This window comes from Lepidothrix coronata, unplaced genomic scaffold, assembly GCF_001604755.1.
Source record: "Lepidothrix coronata isolate B3197 unplaced genomic scaffold, Lepidothrix_coronata-1.0 Scaffold22, whole genome shotgun sequence".
In the NCBI taxonomy this organism is placed as follows: domain Eukaryota; kingdom Metazoa; phylum Chordata; class Aves; order Passeriformes; family Pipridae; genus Lepidothrix; species Lepidothrix coronata.
Genome location: NW_016690202.1, coordinates 4,428,161 through 4,452,642, shown reverse-complemented (window position 1 = coordinate 4,452,642; position 24,482 = coordinate 4,428,161). Strand labels below are relative to the sequence as shown.

Genomic DNA, 24,482 nt, shown 5'->3' with positions numbered 1-24,482 from the left:
CTTGACTGTTCCCAATAATCATGGTGCAGTTTTCAAACTTAACTTGCAATGGCTGTTGTTGGGAAATCCTGATATGATTGTTACCTAATGCACATGTATCACTGTTAAGTATTAATACTCAAGGACAGACCATCATGTTCTTAAGGTTGCAATAAAGACAAGAGATGCAGCTATTGTGGTCTGGACTAGAGAAATGCTTCAAATTTTAACCTGACAGTATCCTGAAGCTGTAAAACAACAGAGATTTTTGCTGTGACTTCATTATGCCCCACGTTAGACCCAGCATGAGCAAAGGCTTGGAATGGTACACAAACAAATCTGAAAATCAAGGCAATAATTGATTAAACTGGGTGCCAGAGGACTAGGTGTCCAGATTGAGGATGTCTCATTTTCTTGAAATATAAACTTTAAAGACAGGTTAAATAATTCGATTGCAAAAATTTTAAGCATAAAAAAAAAAAAAGCTAGAAGCTACTCAGATCAATTTACACATATTTATGGCTATGAAATGTTAAGCACATTTACAACATGTAGCTCAAGTACACTTTTTTCATTAGGTATACCTTATGCTTACCCAAGGATGCTTTTTCTTGCCTTTCCCACAAACCTGAAACACCTGCAGTCAGTCTCAGCTTATAATAACATCCACAGCTGCATTTGGGGCTCTGCCTGGTGACTAAGGGCCTGTTGTTATGCCTTGGGCCATATGTTTAGCCCCATCAGTCATCAAATCAGTAGCAACATTCACCCCTGATCATTATCACTTCAGCCAATAGAGATGAAACCTTACCAGTGCAATTAGAGTGTGATAACTGCAGATATGCAAGCACATCAGATCATTCCCTACCATCCACAATATGTGTAAAAATAATTCTTCCAGGTGGTTCAAAGCAGTTGGCTATGTGCCTAACAACTCACTGAGGCATTCTGGGATTGCATAATAAAATACTACTTGTCATGTAGTATTTTAATTATTGTTTTCAGCTCTCAGAATTTCAGTAAACTGGGCGTACTGCTTAATGAGTTTATACTAAGCCAGAGGCATTGTATCACAAGTAAAAGAGAGCAATGCTACTATATTGTACTGGATATACTATTACCCCAACACAGTAAGCTTTTCAGTCTCTCATGAAAAAAAAAATCAATTTACTGTAGACTTTTCTTCAGCATGCCTGGATCTTAAACTCTGTGAGAATGATAAATGCTATATATGATAAACTCCTTGTGTTAATATTATCACAGCATGCTTAAAATGTGTCTGGAGAATAGATGAGAGGGCTCCTCAAGCTAGGAGACTGCAAAAAGAGAATGATCATCCTCTCATGTTATGTAAACTCACCTTCACTCCCTTACGTATGGACATCTCCCTGCTTTTTGAATCAATGACATCGAGCATAAATGCTTGAGGTAAAAACCCCCAAACATCTGAGTCACATTAGCAGAAAATTTCTTAAAAGCAAACCAGACATGTAGGAAATTGAGCAGAAGGAAATGGATATAAACAAAAATCCAGAGAAGGAAGAGTTCTTACTTTGCTGTTCTCTAAGAACTTATATCTACCTTTTCTCCCGTGTATTTCAAATAGCTTTCCAAGGCCATACAAACCTGTAGTTTATAAATGAGAAAACAGAAGAACAATGAAGGTCAACTACATGATTTAATATAAAGACATCTATGTGACAAATGTAAAATACATGGGTTCCCTTGGCTAGTGGGCTCTTCTCATTCTTTCAGAATTATCTAAGCTTACACTGCACAGTAAAATAATATTTTATCAATTTTTACTGCCATTAGCAGTAGAGAACAAATTCAGCTCTTGGAAGATGAGCTGGATTTTATTCTGGTTTATTTATCATCAAAAGAACTGTTAATTAAATTGTCAGTGCAAAATATCACTGTAGATGCATCAACCCAAAATAACCCAGCTTGGCTTTCGGTGTTTATTAGATTCTCGAGTATATTTTCCTGCTCATGATCATGAAAAAAAACCACAAAAAAAACCAAAAAACCCCACCCCAAACACATACAACCCCCTCCCCCACCAAAAGAAACCAACCAAACAAAACCCAGAGAAACAAAAACCCTAAGAGAAGCTTTTAAATGGAAATTTATAGAGAAGACACTGGAAAACAATCCTCATGGAATGAAAATGTTAGTGGTTACTACCCTTGTCAGCAGGGCAACACCAATGTGGAGATATGTTAGATGCCCCTCATCAGTCTTTCTGCTCCTGCTGGTGGTGCAATAGCGGATGGACAGGCCAAGCCACCAATGGTACAATGCAGAGATAGAGGGAGGAAGGGGTCTGCAAGCAATCCTGAGAAATTTCTCCCAAAGACGTGCAGTTCAGGGAGATCACAGTGCACTCAGCCCAGAAAATGCTTACTCATAAGAGCATTCCATTAGCACTCGGAGATGGAGCCAGAGCATGTTGGCACTGCTTGAAAAGAAGTTGAGGAGCAGCACGCTGTACAGCAAACCTGTGACAGGATGCTGGGCCCTTGCTTTGGACAAACATTTTGTTGGTTACAGCAGGGGCTTCAGTGTCCTCTGTAGATGCATGAGAATCTTCAGGTGCCCTCCAAGGAGCTGTAGGAGGCAATCTGGAAAACCTATTCTGTTGTCAATAGGTTGAAATTCTCTCTGTGGTAATCTGCAACTACACAGCATGGCCCATGAATTCAAAAATGCTGAAATTTGATTAAAATAATAAGTTGTTTGCTCAGTCTTGAAATCCTGGAGGCAGCTGGTGAGTGTAATCAATACTGTTCACCTCTCATAAGTGCCCAGAGGAGAAAATGAGAGCTGCTGGAGGTATCCTGAGAGTCAGGAGATGCCCAAAGTGCTGACTACATGGCCAGTGCTCTGCTCCATAGGGAATGTAGACAATCATTGCTGCAAGAAATCATTCTGCTTGTCTGAGAGAATGAAGTGACTCTTTTGGTCAGTGAACACCTTGACTTGTCCTTTGTGCAATGCCTTGGCTTTTGCAAGGTTAAGGCTGAAGAGGAATTGTGCCAGAACCAACCCTCTCCCTCTTCTTCCCCAAGTGATGAATTCTCATGTTGATACTTCCAAGGAGAATGCATGGGAAGAGAAGTGACCATGTTTAATGTTTGTTTCAATTCCTACCGTATCTATCCAAATCTCTCCCTACATCTGCTCATCCTTTATTTATGTAATTACTACCCAATTTCAATTGACAATGCCAAAGCCCTCTTGCTCATCCCCTCTTTGGTCTTACTCTACTTTCCCTCCAGTGCCAATAGCCTGAAAGCAGGTATTAGTATGTGTTTTAACAGGAAGTTGCACAGTATCTGGGGCATCTTTTTCAGACAAAATAACATGACTGTCTTGATTTCATGTTGTTTTTATTCAGAAACTTATTTTCTTAAAAATATTTCACAGTCCTTGATGTTTACCCCTTTTCTGTGCTGGATGCTAGCAGAACATGGGCTTTGCCAGCCAGCAATTCCCTTTGGAGTCAGACCACTATGCTAGCCACCAAACTGTACTTCCTGAAAGGGCAAAATAAGCTTATCATCAACCCTGACAATCCTTGGGGCAGAAAACCAAGACCTAGACTTCAGAGAATATTTCTGAGGGAGAAAATAACTCCTTGTCCATTTTGTTATAACTTGATCAATGTCCTTTGCACTTTATCTCTGTCATGGTTTCACCCCGGCCGGGAACTAAGCCTCATACACCTGCTCACTCACTCTCTCACCAACAGGATGAAGGAGAGAATCCAAAGGGTAAAAGTGAGAAAACACATGCATTAAGAGAAAGACAATTTAATAGGTAAAGCAAAAGACTCATGAACAAGCAAAGTAAAACAAGAAATTAATTCATTGCTTCTCATGGCAGGCTGCCTCCAGGAAAGCAGGACTCCATCACGCATAACAGCGATTTGGGAAGACAAACACCATCATTCTGAACAGCCCCCCGTTCCTTCATCCTCCTCCAGCTTTGTATGCTGAGCATGATGCCATATGGTCTGGGATATCCCTGTGGTCAGTTGGGGTCAGCTGTCCCAGCTGTGTCACCTCCCAACTCCTTGTGCATCCCCAGCCTCCTCGCTGATGAGGTGGTGAGAGGAGCAGAAAAGGCCTTAGCAGTAAGCACTGCTCATCAACAAGGAAAACATCCCTATATTATCAACATTGTTTTCAACACAAATCCAAAACACAGACCCATCCTAGCTACTGTAAAGAAAATTAATTCTATCCCTGCCCAAACTGGCAGAGTCTCTCAATATTGCTTTTCTTCTTCTATTTATTTCTCTTCTCAGTACCTTGCACCATAAGGTGGTTTTTGCTGTTTTCTTCTAGATACAGCTTCACTGGTCCTTCCACCACAGTCTTAATTTAGTTTTCTATAAAAGGGGCCATGGACAGCTGCTTATACTCCCTACTGAATTCGTTACTATCAAACGAGATTGAGACACTAATTGAACCCAAGAAAAATGCTGTGGCCAAACTAGAAGACTGAGCCTACAGCCTTGAGATTTCAAAAAATTAAAAGGTAATCAGAGACTCCTCTGGAGATAAGAAAATCTTTTCACTGAATGAATCATCTATAATGATTGTATTGCTGTTAAAAATACAATGTGTAAATGCAGGAAAATAGCAATAAATATTTTTATGACTGATGGGTCATAAGGAATTCTCTAGTGCTTTCTCTCAATGATGACACAATTTACTGTGACTGAACCTACTCAGTGCAAATCCTCCAAAGAAAACATGCACAGATTATGGTGAGGATGTCCAGATAAATAACACTGCTCCCTCAATTTATTAGTAAACCTATTTCCTATTACGAAGTTGATACATTAAGGTTTGTGGAACGGGGATTTTCTCAGAAACATCAAAAAAAGGTCGAACCATGTGTTCCTAAAATCTGACGCCTTTGTGATACCCCAAAATGGAGATTACATTCTACCTATGCAATATATTTCCATGACTTTGCTTGGGAAGGACATATTCATTCATGCCTTTTCACAAAACTGAGTGCAACTGCACTTTGTATTATCTCAGAAATACCAGCATTTTAGTACTGAAAAAATATTACTGTATGTAAAAAAATAGTAGTTGCAGAATTACTGGGAGGAGAAAGAGGGGTTTCCTATATAATTTACATGATATACACAGATACATACTATTGTTCCACAGAATGACAATATAATAACTGCTATCTCAAAAGTACGTATTCAGGGTGACTGCAGTTAAATATATCAGATCAGGCTAATACAAATCTTGACTTCCTTGAGTTTCAAAGACTAAATCATACCCTTTTAAATTTGGAATTCAAAAAGTGTTTGGAACCAGTATAAGGAGAAGTTGACAAAAAAAAGCATAATCAAAGAAGTTCAAGCTATCTTGAGTGAAACTGAATGGAATATTTCATAGAAGCATAGAATATCCTGATTTCAAAGGGTCTCAAAAGAATCATTGAATCCACCTCCTGGCCCTGCACAGGAACAACCCCAAAAATCATACCATGAACATTTGGAAAAGAACATAAAAAAAATGTTCCTTTCCTGCATTTTATAATGTGCTTGATCTATATTTTTGCATTGGAGATCATAGTTTCAGCAACGGCTCTACCATTGTTGCTCTACTGCCTTTACAAGTAATGAAAAAGAACAAAATTTCCCTGTATTTCAGAAATATGATAACACCATTCTAGAATTACCCAAAGAGGTTATAATGCAACTTCTGGCAAGCAGGGTATATGAGAAAAAATCAGGGCAATTCTTAGAAGGAAATCATGGCAGACCACTGTCAGTCCCATGGCATGGTTCCAGCTCCACAAGGACTCTGAGGCACTGCCATGGTAGGACTAGAAGGCAATCCCACGGGCACAAGGCAAACACTGATGGTGACCCCTTATATACCAGAATGCACAGGGGTGGCAGTCTCTGCCCACTTCCAAAACTGGGGTCCTTTAGCAAAATGCTCAGCTTACTGCCCTCTTTGGGCACACCTGCTGCACGCTCTCCACTTGGGTCATTCACTAAATTCTGCAATGCAACTCTTAGACAGTACATTCCAACCTCCAGCAAAATACCAATGACTAGGAATGACTTATTAAAGAGCATATAAAGAAGAAAGAAATAAAAGATCAGAGGAAAAATATTCTTAAATTGTCTTTATTTTGTGTCAGCCTACTAGAATGCATGGAACAGACAAATAAATAGTAGACAGAAAACACAGGGAAACAAAAAAAATGCTAAGATGATGCTGCAAAATCGTACCAATAATAATGTTGCTAATAATAACAAAGTGTACAAAAGGGGAAAGGAACCAGACAGTCAGTCTTGTAAGTGGTCTGAATTAACTCTTTGTTTTGGGACATATAAAATGAAGTTAACCATTCTTACTGTTTATGTTATTCGAGTATGAAGATCTATATAAAAAGTATGAGATTTTGTGGTAGCTGAAACAGTTAAAGGACTGGATGACTGTAGCAGTAAGACTAAAGGCTACACCAGTAGAATGGCTAAACCTTTTTTAGGCAATATCAGTCACAAACTATTCCCTCAGGAATAGGACTCACTGTAATTTTCTACATAGTAAGAGAACTAGAATGAAAGGCCCCATCAAGATCCTTGCAGGAATATAGCTGCATGCACAAAAAATCCTGGGCAAGGGTGCAAAATGATGCACTACCCTGGTTGCAGCTATGAAATATGTGAAATTGCTGTAGCCTTGAAGAGTTGTGATGTTCCCAGTGCAGGACAAGGTTCTGTTGGACCTTTGCAGTAGGAAGATTGGGCAGTTCCCCCCATTCTGTGTTCAGAAGCCTGTCATTGCACTGTATGAATTACGCTTGCCTGAATTTTTTGCTTCGTATTCTCTATATGGTAGCAATATGCTATTTCTATTGTAGTGTGCTCAAGAGAACAAGAGAATGGACCCTTGTAAAATAATAATAAGCAATTTTAAATCCTACAGAACTAGCAGAGCTAGCAGGGAACCTCAGCAAAGTATTTTAAGGCATGTCTTAAGATTAGATGAGAATATCTTGTAAAATATCTACTTGCTGTTCAGTTTCCAGAGGCAGCTTTAGACAATTCAGCTTGGAAAGAAAACAAAACAAAAAAACCCAAATGAAAACTTTGCTTTAGAGCACCTCGATGTGCTTTTGCCACCTGAGTAGCTAGGATGGAGTAGCATTAGGCTGACAGCCCACAAATATGGGCTTGCAGTGAGTTACAAGACTAACACCTGACACAGAAAGTCGCTGATGGTTCTCTAGCAGGGCCATGCACAGGGTGTGCTGCCAGGGCACAGACTTCAGGCAGACAGACTTTAGGCAGCCTGAACATGGGTGTCATGGGAGCCAACAACACGGTGCAGGAACTCTCAGCTTCCAGCTGCCTCCCAAATTAAGGAGATGATAGTGCACACCTAGTCATTCAAAATCCACCACAGCTTGTTTTACCCTGTCTTAAGTCAAGAGTGAGCTCTAAAACTGGGTCGAAAGGAAGCATATGTGGGGACTCTGGACTGCAGGGCTGCTCAGGTTCATGTGGCAGGACATACATTGCATTTTACCCTTAGAAGCTAAGTGAAATTCTGTATCTTGCAGTTCTTCAATAAGAATTTAAAAGCTGCCAAACCCATTTCCTGAAACCCAAACTATATCCCGCATCAACAGACCATTGTCCCTCTTGTTCAGAACGGTACAAAACGGAACCCTGAGTTGAAAGGAAGCTCAAAACTATGGCCTAATGCTAATTACTTAGTCTTACTATTGTAAGACAGCCGATGATGTTTTATTTATCCATCCAGCTTTGTGGTACAATGGGTATCACTGCTTTCAATGTTTTTATTTTCATTTATTGCTGAATTTTAAGTGTTATCCTAATTAGTAAACATGATCTAATTATTTCAAACCTCTCTATTTTCCCTTCAACAGTGGAGAAGCAATCTTTTTTTTTTTCATGTAAAGCTATGTGTTCTTTTCTTAGCAAATTTCAGGATAAAATTACACAAAATCATTATTTTCTAATATGTCTTTTTTTAATAGTCAAGAGGAAATTTTTTCAATTAATTCTCATTGCAGTTAAATAAAGTATTCTTTCTTTTTTTTGTTTCTAACTTCTTTTTCCACTGAACAGATGGAAATTACTCTGATAAAAAATAATTAACTTTTTCCCCTGGCAACTAAAGCAAAATGTTACTTGGTGTTATTTTTCTCTCACTTCAAGACAGAAAGCTGAAAGTGAGAGAAAATGTTATTTTTAAAAGCACTAGTGTTGCTTTCTTCACTTTTTTTTTTTAATATTTAACTTCTCTTTTACTATGGGGAAAGTGGGAGGAGTAGGAAACAGATGAAATACCAACTGAAACGGGTATTTCACCATGAGCAAATAAAATTTTTCTCTCCTTTGCAATTTAAAAAGTAATCATTTAAATTCAAGTAATATAATTTAAAATACTTGAAATGAATGATCAGTAACTTTTATTTTGTATGTAGATCAAAATAAAGCCTGCCATCTTAAAACGTGAAGTTATTTCCCCTCTTAAATTAAGAGTCTTTCATGGACTCTGAGTCTCTCATGGAGTCCAAATCTCTGGCTGCTCATCCACGTACAGCTCTCTCTGGTGATCCTGGCTTTTACCATATCACTGCTGCAGGAGAAGCTCCTCCGGCAGCACCAGCTGGAGGGTATTAAGAGATGAGGATGCTCCCCTGCCTGAAAAAATGGTGGAAGGCAAGAGTTGTCTTTATGAACCCCATATCCAGGTGCTTGCAGGGACATGAAGGGCTCATGACTAATCACATCATGGCCAGTGGCTGGAGGGTGACACTTCTGCTCTGCTGGGATCAGGGTAGCATACTGACTGTCCCTCTGCACTTCTGCTGCTCTTGAGTGCTCTGCTGAGTTGCCCTGAAGGAGCATCACAGGGAAGAGACTCTGGGAGGTAAAGGCTGGACCATGTGGGGAGGGTAGAGCTGCTGACTGCGGGAAATGTGGAGTGTGGGGTCACACATGGGGGAGTGGGAGTATTGGGAGTGATGGTCACATTGGGAAGGCATTAGGTAAGGTAGGAAATGTTACAAGTATTATCTGCTATAATATTGGTGCCATATTCTTGACTTCATCATGCATCAGGAAACACTTTCACATTGAGAGTGATGGAGCAGTAGCACAGGTTGCCAAGAGAGGTGATGGAGTCTCCATCTGTGGAGATACTCAAACCCCACTGAAACAGCTGTCAGAAACATACTGTAAGTGGCCCTGCTTGAGCAGAATTAGACAAGATGACCTCCAGAGATCCCTTCTGATGCCAGCTATTCTGTGATTCTGTCACCTCTGGTGTAGACTGGCAAAGCTTCATCTCTAGAAATTAGAGCTTCCTCCCTATCCTTATGAAATCCTACCCACTTTAGGAACGTGTTTCATGACACATTGTGCAGTCCTCAGATTGGCATTTCTCTCAGTGAAGACAGCCTTCTGAGACACTTCACTTTCAGTGAAGTTCTTAAATTCAAAGAATCATAGAATATTCTAAGTTGGAAGGGACCCACAAGGATCATCAAGTCCAACTCCTGCACAGGACCATCCGTAAGAGTCCCACTATGTGCCTGAAAGTATTGTCCAAGCGCTTCTTGAACTCAGACAGGCTTGGTGCTGTGACCACTTCCCTGGGGAGCCTATTCCAGTGCCCAGTGCTCTGGGTGAGGAACCTTTCCCAATATCCAATCCAAATCTTCCCTGAAAGAGCTTCATGCCATTCCCTCTGGTCCTGTCAGTGGTCACCAGAGAGGAGAGAGTCACCAGTGTCTGCTCCTCCAGTTCCCCTTGTGAGAAAGCTGTAGACTGTGATGAGGTCTTTGCTCAAACTACTCCAAAATGAATAAACCAAGTTATCTCAGATACTCCTCCTATGGCTTCCCCTCAAGGCCCTTCACCATCTTTGTTGCCTTCCTTTGGACACTCTCTAAGAGCTCAGTATCTTTCTTATATTGCAGTGCCCAAAGCTGCACACAATATTCAAGGTGAGGCTGCCCCAGTGCAGAGCAGAGCGGGACAATCACTTCCCTCAAGCGACTGAGGACGCTTTGTCTGATGCCCTCCAGTACACGGTTGGTCCTCCTGGCTGCCAGGGCTCTGCTGACTCATATTCAACCCCCAGTCCCTTTCTGCAGCACTGCTCTCCACCTTCTCATTCCCCAGTCTGGATGTCAGTCGATCTGAAGTAATTCCCATGGGTATGTAATTCTCTTTATGCCAGGAATGACATTTGGCCTCAGACAAAGGGCCAACCTAAGGGTTTGTACATCACTGAAACCTCATTTAAAACTTGAAGACAGGACTTGAATGAAACCTGAGTATTAGTGGGTAACAAATGGCACATACCACCAAGATTCATGTTTTAGACTTCAAGCACTTTATTTAAAACTGCCTCTTTGCTTTAAAAATTACTACATCTAAAAAATACAGCTTTATATGTAATGTTTGACCATATTCAACTTGGGGACTCCAATTTGAACACACTAAAACAGTAAAACCAAACCAAAACATACAAAAGCCAGACAGGTGAAGGTCTCAATCACTGTCTCTTTGAAATAGCAAGACATATTCCACAGTCCAACAATTTTGTTCTTTCTTCTACTGAAAAAAATCTATGTGATTTAGCTGTAGCTAGTCAGCTGGTATTGCTTTCAAACAGTGAGGGTCACTGGATACTAAGTCAGCTTTATGCAGCACATCTCCACATTTCACTGCGCAGTAGACCTGATGATACGCTCCATATTGCAGAATGTAAATGGGTATCCAGATAGGGAAAGGTGATGACAAACAAATCTACCTGACTGAGATACCAAGAGGACAAGTCACAGTGTGAACCTGACCACAGGGTCGGGTCCCTGCAGCTTCCTCAGAGACATGTTCAAGAAGTTAAAGCATCTTTTCTTGTCTACCTTCCATCTCAGATGATGTGGCATATGCTTTTGAATAGACAAAGGCAGAGGTCTGCATCTGTTGAAGAGCACAAGGCAGAAGACCATTTTCTTCTGAAGGCAACCTCTTGTCTTTAGAGTTTTAATGTGTGACACGTCCTCCATCACAAGACAGTTTGACTGTAACAGTTCACCTTTTTTTATATACCGTATTCTAGCTGCACACTATTATACAGTGCTGTATAAAATAGAAGACTACCTGAGCAAGTTATTTCAGACATAACTGTATTCCCTATGTATATGTAAGCATTTTCTTCCCTGATAAAATACATTCTCTTCACCTCTTACTTCTCAAACTCACAGGCACCTTTCCAGTTATGGATGTCTTAATTTTTCCTTAAAATCAGAAAGTGCTTAAAAGCACATATAATGCCTTTTGAGTACTGGTGTGCATTTCTCAGAGTATCATATTTAACCTCCTGTGCTCGTGATGCAAGTAATCATTTTACCTTCATGTCCAGGAACCATTATCAGTCTATGCTGCAACCAGTCGGCAAGTTCCCTTGGCAAGTCTCTTCCATGCTCCAGAGACTAGCTGCTCTTGTTGGTGATCAAAATAAAGGCACATCCCACAGCTAGGTATTGCAGCGGGAGAAGCCTGAAGCTAGTTTTCTCCATGTGGCAAGTCTTGAGGGTATCTATAATTAGAATAGATTATTAGGGAGGGGGTCATACAGGACATGCCCACAAGGGGATGGACATTATACCATCCCATGGAAACTGACAGGATCAGTAAGGAAACAGTAAAGTCACAGTGGGGCTCAGATGAACAGGGGTACCCAAAAAGTAGTACTCTGTTCCTTTGAATACCTCGCAAACTTTAAAACTGCTGCTAGTTCTCCTGCATCTCTGCCATTGCATTTGTTTTATCAGCAGTGTCAGCTGTAGTGAAGAATGAGCTCCGATGCTCTTTACTACTGTGTCATCTCAGACACCTAATATGGCTGTGAAAACGCCTGTCTGTACTCTATAACCTTCAGACTAATGGCAGCTTAGAAAAACAGTCTACTTTTGATGCAACATCCAAATGCATCATGCCATATAAGCCAAGGCTCTCAGAGCTGTAGTGATGCAGAGGAACTAGTCATATTAAAAACACTAGCTACTATAGACAGATACAATATTATGGACCAGCACGTTTAACACTGGTGTTTCAAACTTAGTAGTGACAACTTGAAATGCATGTTAATAAGTCCACTGTGCCCTGGAACTAAGTACAAAGAAAACAGGTCTGATGTATTGGTTCATCCAGGCAAGCACTCCATTTCTGAGCAGCAGGCAGTGCATTTGAGCACCCAGTACTGGAAGAAGCTTCACTCAGAGGAGCGTCTTCTTAGTCAGGGACCAGAAGTTACCTTAAAAAACAGGTTGTAAAAGTTTATATCCTTTCCTAGGTCGCAATGAAATTTCTCCTGCATCATTTCAGCCATATAAACAAGAGGTTTAGTGTAAAGCAGTGTGTTGCTTATGTCAGTAAAATGAGAGGAACATTTCATAGAGGATGATTTATTTGACTGCTCTAAGCCATTTTAAGAGAGGGTAAAACACTTTTAGGAGGTGGTTATCTTTTCAGTGGGTCTCAGTGAGTGCTGGGGAGCAGTTTGTAACATCAACATGAAGGCAAATCAAACTTTTGGTTTTGTAACTGTAGAGGTTTTCCAATACCATTGCTCCCTGGAGTTGCTTGAGCCTGGTAAAAATTTGTTACCCAAAACCTTTCGAACTTCTTGAGCTTTAAGAATATGGGTTTCAGCAGCTTGTCCAAAACCAGTGTTTTTCTGGTGTATGTCATATATCCATGGGCATTAAATATGTGCAGAAAGGTTATGTCTGAAATATTGTATTAAGCGAACTGCTTTCAAGTGAAAAAAGTTATCAAGAATATTTAAATTGCTGGGTGGGGGTGTGCATTTAAGTATGATCCAAATTTTGCTGCAGTGCTACAGCAAGATGCAGGAGAGAGGACTCTTGGCCTTGGGTAGTGGCACTGCTTTCACCCATCGGCTGCTGGAGTCCCGATGCTGGCCTTCCCAGATAAGCTCCCCGGGTCTGCCAGGGCATCACCTGCGGCTCCTCACCACCCTCCTTCAAGGCTGGGACCCCCGGCAAGCCTCTGGGTGACCAGCCCGGCAGGGTGACGCCCACGCTGGTCCCGAGGAGCCAGGGACGCCGGGGCGCGGTGCCGGGGCCCGGCGGGGCTGCGCGGGCCCGGGGTCCCACCGCCAGGGCCGGGAGCCGGGTACAGCCCTTGGCGTCCCCTCGGGGCGTTGTTCGCCCCCTGCGTCCTTCCTGCTTCCGGGGGCCGCCGCGGGGAGGATTTGCCGCAGATGACATCAGCTGTGGATGCTGGAAAAGCGGCGGCGGCGGCGCGGAGGATGCGCCGGCTCCCCCCCTTCCTCCTCCTCCTCACCATGTCCCTGCCCTGCACCGTCTCCGTATAAAAGCGCCGCCGCCTCCCCACCCGCCTTCACTCTCTCCCTGCTGCCTGCGGAGCCATCGCCGAGCGGCCCCTGTCCCCTCAGCGCCCCGGAGCCGCGGGGCGGAGGCGATGGCCACCGTGGTGGTGGAAGTGGACTCGGAGCCCTCCTGCAGCATCGCCAACCCCACCTCCACCTCGCCCAGCCTCTCTCACCGCTTCCTGGACAGCAAGTTTTACCTACTGGTGGTCATCGGTGAGCTGGTGACCGAGGAGCACCTGCGGCGGGCTATCGCCAACATCGAGCGAGGTGAGGCGGCGGGAGCCGAGGCGCCACAGGCAGCGCCGCGACCCTCCCCGCCGGCGCGCTGCCCCTCCCTGGGCGCGGCCGGGGTCGCCGCCCGGACACCCATCCCGCGCCAGCCGCCCAGCAGCGGTCTGCGGCTCTTCATTCCCGAGGGTCCCGCCGCAATACCCCAGCCACCCCCCATCCTTCCCCGGCGGGGTACGGGCGCGGCGGGGCGGCGGCTGCGGGAGCCGCAGCGAGCCCCCCGCCCGCCATGGCGGGGCGGAGGGGCCGGGCGGGAGCGCAGCGCCCGCCGCCCAGCCCGTCTGCCCGGAGACACCGGCGGGTGGGCGTGGCGCGGTCCGCACTGCGGTCCCGATGGCAGCCTGGGGCGGACAAAGGGCGGCTGAGGATGGGGTGGGTGGGCTGGAGCTGCGGGGTGGCTGCTGCCCGCAGTCCCCCGTTCCTCGCCGCCAGACCAAACCGGCGGGTTCAGGGCGTTTTCCCCCTCGGTGGTAGGGGCTGCGCGAGTCGGAGCGCAGCCGCGCCTTTGTGTCTAACTTTGGGTGGTGGGACTTTTCTCCCGTCTGGGGAATTTTTCAGGACCCAAGCTCTATATACGCATATATGTATTCCAATAAAGATAACCCATGTGAGTAACAATGCTATTACTTGAGTGCTCAGCCTCGTTACTGTCCGGCTGCGGGCTGCTCTGACTCGGTGTTTATTTGTCCTTTTTCTTTAAACAGCGATGCAGGATTGTATTGCAAGTGAAACGACAGTTTAATAAGTTTTCTTTGTGGTTTATGATACAACAGATTGCAGCGTATATGCAGAGAGGGGGGAAAAAAACGTTGCAGTATTAGTGGAATGAAGCACAAAGAAAATTATTGCCAGAACCTATAGTTTGTTAAACTCAGTTTATACCTGATTTTATATCATGCATTTTTTGTTCTGAGCTGGAGAAAGCCGAGATTTCAGAAACCTGCTATTGTTAGAGGGAAGGAAGAGACCTCGGAATGGGGAATTGATAGCAGCCTTGTCATGTAGGTGTGGTTCAGCAGTACAGCTAGGACCTCATCTGTCTCTATTGTTGCTTTCTCAACCATTGTTGCTTTAGTTGGCTATTTCTCTGGATTCTTTTTCATGATGCCTTGTGGTAAAAGGCTTCCTCATCTCAGCTAACCAGTTTCTCCATGACCTGTTCATCTTTATTGCTACCATTGTCTCCTAGGAAGAACGAACTACTGAGGCAGGTGCTTTGTCATTCAGAGCCTCTTCAGCACTGCACTTTCTTAATTCTATCTAATTTTCAATCGTGTCAAAGTGAATTGGCTGCATTTTAATTAAATTGTTAAAATTGTAGAACAAACTTAAAATTTCTTCCCTCAAAACAGCCAATACCCTTCCTCTGAAGAAATGCTCTTCAGTCTCTTCTTGAATCTTCTATTGCTGCTGCATAGCTCAGTTGCTGCTATCTCCTGCCACTAAGCAAAACGCCCATTTACAGGTTTAGATATTCAAAGGGAACATTTTGGCTTTTTAATTCGTAATTTTGGATTAGAAGTCACCTTGCTGCTCCTAGTATCAGACCACCTGATTGAAATTTTTGCCTGCTAGGAGGAATCCTTCATGAAATTTTGAGGTACATTGTTCTGGATGGGAGTCTGAAGCTCTATCTACTTGAGACAAATATGGGCTCAGCTAGTATCTTTCTCTTTGGAGAGTCTGCTGTAGTCTGGAAAAAACCACTTCTTTCAACTTTTATGCTCAAAAGAGCTTTAAATGCATTTTGGTTCTTGATAACTCAGCCTCCCTGCCTTCTCTGGTACATCTCCTGAGTACCATCACTGAAAACTGTGGATTTGTGCACCAAACTGCAGAGCAACGTGTCGAAGAAAACATCTGCTGATAACACATCAGTGGCGTGATGCTACGCAACCTGGTGGAATGCAGAGTCATTTCTTAATATATCATGAGGAGGGAATGGCGTGGCAAGATGCATTTTCAGTAATTACATTTGGAATGTGACTTTGCTAAGGGCACAATCTTCCAACACGCTATCCACCAAAAGAGAAGAAGGGAGTGAAGAGAAAGCTTCAAGTTTTTTCCACTGATTTGGCAAATGCTACTGGGTGTGCCCTGCCTGCTGTCTTATTAGTCCTGTGTCTAGTGGCATTGCACCTGAAGACTGCAGAAAGAAAGAAATAGCTCCAATTCAGCCATGTTTACAGCAGTTATGTCCATGCTGTTAATGATTTACATCATTTGATTGACCTTGGATTTTAGTTCCAGGTTTACCTTCATTCTACCCCAGACCTTATTTTGTTATATCAAGTATTTAATACATTATGCTACTCTGTAATGTACATGCATAATTTTTGCATCCAGACTGCTGAATGATGCAGTGGCAGATTTGGGACATTCTATCCAAATGTCCAGCTTCGGCTTCTAGGACTTCTGCGTGCATAGGGCATATAGGCTTTTTTTAAACTGTTTATTTGTTTTTCTTTTTTTTCCTATTTATTTTGTGTTGAGTCCTGTATTTTGGACATTGCCTGGCTCAGCATTCTTGATTACATCTAGTCAGAATCTTATCCCTTGTGTTTGCGACAGAAACAGCTAGGCATAGTGGACAGGTCCTATCATTAGCAGCATTGCTGAATCATAGTCCATATCGCTTAACTGATACTCCAGAGAGCTTCGTAGTCTCTCCACACAAGCTTGGTGTGATAGGCCAGTGAGCTGGTTATCTTCAAGCTTCTTGAAGTTCAGCATTCATTCATTCAGCATACTTCAACTTTATGATCAATATTGGTTTAACAGTTATAGTTTTCATATACGCTCTGCGTATGGTATTATATCATCTTTGCTTTCTTGCTCTCAAGTATTCCAACACCTGGAAAATATTAAAGTCTGTTGAACTGTCTTTGTCTGCCAAAACTTGCCCCAAAAATGCACCATATGGCTGAGAGATTTTTGATAAAAGAAAATAAGGAGACTTGCAGAAGAAGCTTGCTGCTTATGCCTCAGAACAATGATGCATCACTCAGAAAGTGGAGGTGGCTGGTTATAGCTGAGTTATTTTTCTCAAGTGGTTATACATAATACTGTATTTTCAAATTTTTCCAGAGATTCAAGTGGTAGCCACTTAATAGCTCGTAGCATATTACAATAGTAAGCATGCTTCTGCATGGACTTAGATGCTGACAAGGAAAAGCCCTGGATGCATTCTCCTTGAAGAGGCTTCAGGCTGTTGAAATGCAGATGTTCATATTTGCATGGAGAACCTATTCAGAGCTGCAGTGGGAGACTGGCACTGTAGATCTGGTTTCTCTGCTATTCCCTCTCTTCTTCTCATCATTCAGCCCAGCAACATGGCTTCTACCATCTAAGCCCCCATGCTTCTGCTGGCTTGAAACAAAATGTATAACATGGGAAGTGGCATTGACAGTAACATCCTGAAAGCCTGACAGAGTTACCAGCAGTGTTAGTGCTAGACTCAGGGTGAGGGGTTGTCCACGCACCTCCCCAGGCATCCCCTTGTCAAACCCCACAGTGGTTTAACAACGATTTCATGCAAAGGCATGGTCAAGCGTGTGGGGAGGGGCTACCAGACACTTTCTCACCAGCTATCCCTTTTATGTTTGCCGCTTAATTTGTGTGAATTTAATGATGTTCTTTTAGAACAAAAGAAAATCAGTGTAATTTTGATTTTCAGAATTGCAGCAGTGCCTGGACTGACCTGTAGTGCTGCTGCCTGATCATTTTTTCAAAACCAAAAGATTTTTCATAACAATTTCAAAACAAGCAAATGATGGAAAGATCTAAAGCATGTTCTCCTGTTGATGTTTTAATTTGTTTTTTTTTTTTCTTTTTGGTTGGTTGGTTTTGGGTGGTGGGGTTTTTGGGAGGTTTTTTTGGTTGTTTTTTTTAATTAGCCATCAAAATCTTATGAAAAAAATAGAAACTTCTCTTTTGGCTGTAATGCCTTTTTTTTTTTTTCCTGGTCAAATATCAATCCTTAAAAATATATTTTGGAACAATACATTTTTTGGTTATATATGTGTCAAGAGTCTCACGTTCTAAGTAACTGGGGGGGGAAAAGCAGTAGGGATCAGCAATGTGCTGTTTAGTTTTTAAAAGAAAAAAGATCAAGCATAGCATTTTTAAATCACAAAACTAGAGTTTTGACACTTCATAAATAAAAGATAACAAATTTTAATTTTAAATATTAAATTGCTGACTTCATTCAAAAGCTTTGAAGCATCCCATACTTTATATTTAAATATTAATTAGCAACATGCTATATAATGCTGTCTTTTTTTTTCCTCAAAAGAGCAATATGCAATGTGACAAAAGTGTCCTCTGAGTGATTCACTCTTTCAGTTTTGTAAGCCTGTGTATTTCTATTTTAAAGTCAAGTCAGGGACATTGGTGACTTCTTGTAAAGTGGCTACGAGGGTATGGGACCAGCAGTACTAAAGCTTAAAGAATGGTCACCCTTTGGAAAGGCAGATTTGCTCTTTTTGATTCCTGTCAGAGTCCTTCTTAGCACTCAGCAAATTCTAAAAAATAGCAGTGTGCCTTGAAAGGAAATGAGGCTGGGTTTGACATTTAGAAATATGCAAATAGCATGGATACACATGGAGACATACTCAAAACTTCCAGTGCTCATGTTTCAAGCTAGATGTGTTTTGTATTTTGAATTTTAGGAATCCGGTCATGGGACACAAACTTGGTCGAATGCAACTTGGATCAAGAACTGAAACTTTTTGTGTCTCGCCATTCAGCTCGATTCTCTCCTGAAGTTCGAGGTGAGTTTAAGAGCAGAACTAATAAATTACATTGGTTTTAGGGCCTTATTAAAGTTAAGAAAACTTACCTTTTTGACTGATCACTTTCTTTATGTAGCACCACTTTAGTAGCCCCAGATACTGAAGCTTATTGTAGTAGGTAGAATACATACAAAAAAATAACCTGAAAGGTTTGCTCTACGTTTTGATGGAGCCAGAACTGATGTCACAGCTGTTGCACAAGTGCAGCTCAAGCCCCATGTTTCTTCCCAAGGGACATGGACTTATCTCTTCCTTAGTATGAAAAGCTGAGTTGCGGTGAGTCTGCCTTCACTCACAGTAACTTTCTTTGGCTTGTATGAGGAAATTAGAAATTTGTAGGGCTCATAAGACTAAAACTCTTTTGCTACCTTTTTTCAAGCCTGTCCTTCCTGTCAAGGATTCATACAATAAAGTGAAACATTTGTTTTCCAATTTGGTGAAGTGTAAAATTTGGTTTTGTTCTGGTTGTATGGAAATCAAGTGTTTGGTAAGTTTTGTAAGATTTCATTTTTCTAATACAAATGCTGAGTGAGTATGGATGAAATTAATCAAGGTTCTCATGTAAAAATATCTGACCTTCAATGAGTAGTAGAGGTTGTTTCCTTGATGGAATCACTGTGGCCATGTGCACATTGACTAGTACAACCTAGTACTGATGCGTGTTATAAATCCAGCTTCAGGGGTATCTCTTAAGTGGTGAAAAAGGGCGATGAAATGTTGTATCTCGCTACTACATCACATTTCTAAAGCCAGTTGGTATACATTGTTGACAAAGAGATCCTGATGCCATGTTAGTATGACAGCACTGATCTCATGGTTTTGAATAATGTGCAAAAATGTCTCGTGTAACTAGTTTTTCTTCTTGCAGCATAAGTTAAGGTAGTTTTTTCTGTATCTTCCCATATGTATAGAGAGTAAAACATTGTCCGAGTTAAGAAAACAGTTACATACCTCTATGATTCTTCCTCTGGTTTGAAAACCAACAGAACTAATACAACAACACACGGCACGAAGATTTTGACTCAAGGCAAAATCTTGGGAGTAAACTCAGGCCTAGTATACATGCCTTTCGTTTCAGTTTAAATGTCATGAAGCCAATTCATATTCTTGGTCACACTAGTTGCTTTGTTTTTACAGAGAGGGGATTTATTTTTAAGGAAGGCAAAATGCAATGCATCCCATTTTTAACATGTGTATGTTTTACTTTAAAACTTCAAGGAGACAAAAAGATTCCATGTTTCTCCCATAGCAAAAATATTACAGCGTGTCTAATATTTTTACTGTCTTGTTTAGATGACACATTCTGGTACCACTGCATAAATTAAAGTAAAGAAAATACTCTTATTTCATATGATAAATAAGGTTATCATCCCCTTTCCAACAGAAAGAATGTAGAATTGTTTGCGAATTTTTCTCTAGGAATTGTATTTTTGGTTGATTTTTTTTTTTTCCTTGTTTGTCTAGACTTGGCTGTTTAGTCTGTCATTGTGTTGAATTACAGCCTAATTGCATGTGACTAGAATTCATCAATATCTCTGACAAGCAGAAATAAATGTGTTTTTCACCACTGCTCAATCTTTAAACAAGAAACTGCGAAAATCTATGTTTAAAGAGAATTAAGGAAAGCTGAAACTTGAATAAAGGCAATATCCAGGCATAAAGCTATCCCTTTTAACCAACTTTTGTGTCTAAAATTTTCTGGAGAAGCCCATTTGCGCTTCCAGAATCCCCATGATCAGAGGATCATTTATTTTAGTTTCTCTGCTGGTTTCTGATGTTGAATTAGAGGAGCATGAGGCTCCTTTGCATCCTCTCTACTGTTTGGCAGAGAAAAGGTTTCCTTGTTGCCATTTTTTTAAATAATGTTTCAGAATCTTTGATTTCTGTTACAGCACCCAAATGTTGAATTCTGGGTGTTTAGCTGCTGAAATGGTCAACTTTCATACTAAAGAGATGATTGTAAGTACACGTTCCCTTATGGTCTCAAACTCAGAAATTCTGTGGGATTTAGGTAACTAGGTGACCTTTTGTCCAAGGAAAGTATTCATCCAAGGTGGTGGTTTGTCTATGGAATGTAATTAAACAGCTTTCTTTTCAGCCCTTTGAGACTGAAGTCTTTGTGTGACTTGCATGTAGGGACGGTTTAGTCTTGAGGAAGGCTCCTGCTGTAGTCAGGTCTGCCTGCTGACTGAAGCCTGTTCGATTATCATGTTTAATTATGGTAATTGCAGTGCTGGCTCAGTACATGCTTCTATGCTTTTCAGAACAGCTCGAGGATACGCACAGCAGCAATGTGAAGGGTAGGGCTCGTTCACCAAAAGGAAGCTTGAAGGAAACGTGGCCAGTTCTGTCCTCATGACATATGCCTGTGATGTCGAAGGAGAGACATACAAGAGATTATCTCTGTCAAAGCATTCCTGTGTTTTCACTTAAAGAATTTAAGGTCTAATCCTTCTCACTGTGTAGTGGATAGCAATGTACATACTGATACTGCAGGGAGCATGACTGGATCCAAACACTTTTTTTGTGTTCTTTTCAAGGGAATGGGTTGTCACAGTGGTATTTGTGCACGTTGTATTTAGCTGTTGCGCAATTTATGGGTGATTTATGATTCCTGAAGAATACGATTCAGATTGGAAATGCCAGAAGATCTTTTCTGCTATCTTGTAAAGGAGCTGAGTTAGCAGGCTCCTTAATAATAACAACAAATCTTGGAGAGATGATGTCAGGTGCTGGTGAAAAATGAGTAGCACAACTAATTAAGTGGTTGCAAAGACGACAGGCAAAATGACTTTAAAAGGGCTACTCCAGTGGTGCCTCTGTTTTCTCTGTCGTGTAATGATAACTTCCATCTTATGTTAATGTCAAAAGGACAAAAAATGCAAACAATGAATTATAACATGTACAAGCTGGACAAAGAACTGTGCATCTGGTAGTGAGGCAGAGCAAATGGAGACTCTTGGAAAGAGCTCCATTGAAATTGCAGCTGCACTTACCAATCTTTTCTTAATTAATGAGAAACTTTCAGCTGCATAAAGCAGCTTCACAAAAGAGTAAGTAAATGGATTTAGGGGCATGGGGGAGTGTGAAGCCAGTGAGGGCCCCTCTGTAAGACTTCCACACTGCCATTTTGTCTCTCAGTTTCTACCTGGGAATATTTGACTGTTGCTTTGGTGTATGTTCAAGCCCTTGTCTAGATGAAATCCATTTAATTTAAATACCTGTTTAGTAGCTAGTCACCCCAAACATTCTAATAAATACTGCTCAATCTTTGTCCTTTGTACATTGTCCTGTGGTTACCAAGAACATATGTGTTTCTTATCTGAACAATACCAGAGGCTTCCTGTTGCCCATAAGCCAGTACAGACGCCTCCAGCTGATTTAAGTGACTCCTTCCTTACCTGTGCCTAAGTCTTTATAACTGACAACTTGCCTGCAGCCAGGGGACACCTTGGCAAAGTGTGAGACATGTTTGATTTTCTTTTGGTAGCCACCTGCAGTAGTAACAGCAATGGGCTTTCTTCCGTCAGGCTTCCTAAAGAAAGGTCATGGTCCTCTGAAACTGTGATTATCCCAAAAAGCCTTAATAACTTCCATTCTGAAAGTTACCACTTCGAAAGTTACTGTTTAGGACTGCTAGTAGCCTGTGGGGAATAACCTGTGGAGAATTTTTGGATCTGAGAGTGTTGGTCATCAATGACCGCAGCTTCATACTTTGCTAAAATGCTGTATAGTCCTATTGCCTTTGTCAAAGTAGATCTAAATCCAGTTAACATTGCACCTGGTAGCTTGCAATGTGAGCTCATGAAGTCGCTGATAAAATCCTAAAGGGCATGGTTTTAATGCTGCTTTACTGAAAACTCCAGTTTGACAAAATTTGTCAAGTCAGAGGACGTAGGTACTTGAGCAAAACCTATCACTTGGAAGAAAGAAAAGACAAGAAGGCCAGACCAGATTTCTCAGGTAGTATCAGAGTACCATCACTAAATGTCTAGGAATTAATTTTGGTTAATATCTCAAGTAGTCTGGTATGCACATTTAGGGATATGCTATAAATATGATTCTTCTGATATTGGAGACTATGGATAGCTGGAATATCTATTGAATGGAGTCATTTTACCTCATTATGCATTTGCAGAGATTAATTTTAGTTGCATACTAGACTTGTTTTGTGTCTCTTAAATATTTGTGCTTTGGAAGAAAGAAAATGGAGGCAGACTAGGACTTGAAAAGTGAATTGAGCTGACTCACGCAACAGTGGCTGTGAATGGTGTCCCTGCAGAATGACCTGCAGCTGCCAGTGGTCCAGGGCTGCTGCAGTGGTGCTGCCCACAGCACAAGTCAGGGAGCCCCAGGTCCTTGTGGAGGCTCTTGGCTGGGGAGCTCTGGACTGCTGGTGAGATTTTTTTTTTTTTTTTAGAGGTATCCTAGGATTTTGATGGTTCAGGAGAGAATTACAATGTAACAGCCTATATGTTATGGATACAAGAATTGTCAAAACCTTTTCTTAGTAGTAATCAAAATTCCAGAGGTGGGCTAATAAGGGACTTTATCGTCTTTTTTCCAGTGAGTGTTATTGCACTTATGTGACAATCATTCTGGGATTGACTTCCATTTCTTCTTTTTTTAGGCAACATCTCAAAGAAAATTAGCATGAATTTACATTGCTGCCAAAATACCAGTACCTGCTGATGCTAAGCTGTTAGCATGAGTCAGCAAAATTACTGACAAGTTATTTTTGAATGCTGCATATCATGAGTATATACAATGAGTTCAATAGTCTTAGAATAGCCCACACGTTATGAGAATAGATTTTTGACCTGTGTGAGGCAGCTACCAGAGGCAGGGGATTAAGTTAGTTTTGAATAATGATAGAATTTTAACCGCATTATGAAATTTGAATCCCCATTCCTCTTTATTAGAATGATAATTAAGCATAACTAATGGTATGTTCACAAAGGTTATTTTATTAAGGGTTATCTTACAGAATTATAATTCCTTATTTGTCCCTTGTGAGATTCCTCAATCTTTCTAAGGTTTTGTTTATGTGGGATTTCTGAAACTGAAAACTTCAACATTATTTTGTTTTTGACCTCTGCCCAGCATCATTTAGATGACCTACCTCTCATCTCTTCCATCATGGATTTATAATAAATGTGTAACCAGAATATCATTGCCACTTCTTAAATCTAATATCTGTTTGTCATGTGCAACATTTTTCTCAGATGTCTGTTTTTCTTAATTTTGTAAAGACTTACCGTTTTAATTGTCTGGATTTTCTGTTACTTTCTCGTCTAGTTTATCAGTTATGGAGACAAACATTAAATGTTTTAATTGGACTTTATAATGAGAAGAGACTTGATCCAAAGGCCACTGAAATAATTGGATTGGACTTTAGATTAGATAAAATGCTATCTAGTATTTTGAAGGTAGAACAAGGACCAAATTATCACATAGTGAGGGAGAAAGTGAACATTTTAACTCCTTTCTTGCCAGACAAAAATGTTACTTTATTTGCAGTGAACTATGTACTACTATATCTAGAAATATGACCAGACCCAGGGAAGAAGAGTTGAGACACTCCTTGTCTCTAGACTGAGTGGAATGGAGAGCACATAGTTATCCCTGCTGCCAGCTATAGAATGAGAGTTGCTGCTGTGGCTCCTGGTATCAACCTTGTCTGTAAAACTTGTCTATAATGGTGACATGAGTCACTGTCCTGTGTCCCTATGCCCCTGTCTCCTGCATAGCTGTGTGGGGGACATTCTGCCCATTGGAACTCTGGAAAGCTTGGGGTTTTATTTAAAACAAACAATCAAAAAACTCACAAAAAACCCTGAAAACCAAGCAAAAAACCCTCTTCCAATGAGATTAACCATATTTTTAGACTGTGTAATCAGAGTGATTCTAGTGAGCCATGGAGACTTTCACCTGGAAGTCAACTCCTCACTGCCAATGGCAGCCTTTG

General features: G+C 41.4%; 1 protein-coding gene across 1 annotated transcript in view; it reads left to right on the top strand.

The window, feature by feature from the left end:
• The first annotated feature begins 13,286 nt into the window (after positions 1–13,286).
• Positions 13,287–24,482, top strand: part of MAP1B (microtubule associated protein 1B) — a 69,681-nt gene continuing 58,485 nt past the window's right edge. The window contains exons 1-2 of the mRNA XM_017808219.1: positions 13,287–13,700; positions 18,392–18,493. Of these exons, the coding sequence (XP_017663708.1) occupies positions 13,523–13,700; positions 18,392–18,493 (280 nt within the window). The 5' untranslated portion in view covers positions 13,287–13,522. The remainder of the gene's footprint in view (positions 13,701–18,391; positions 18,494–24,482) is intronic.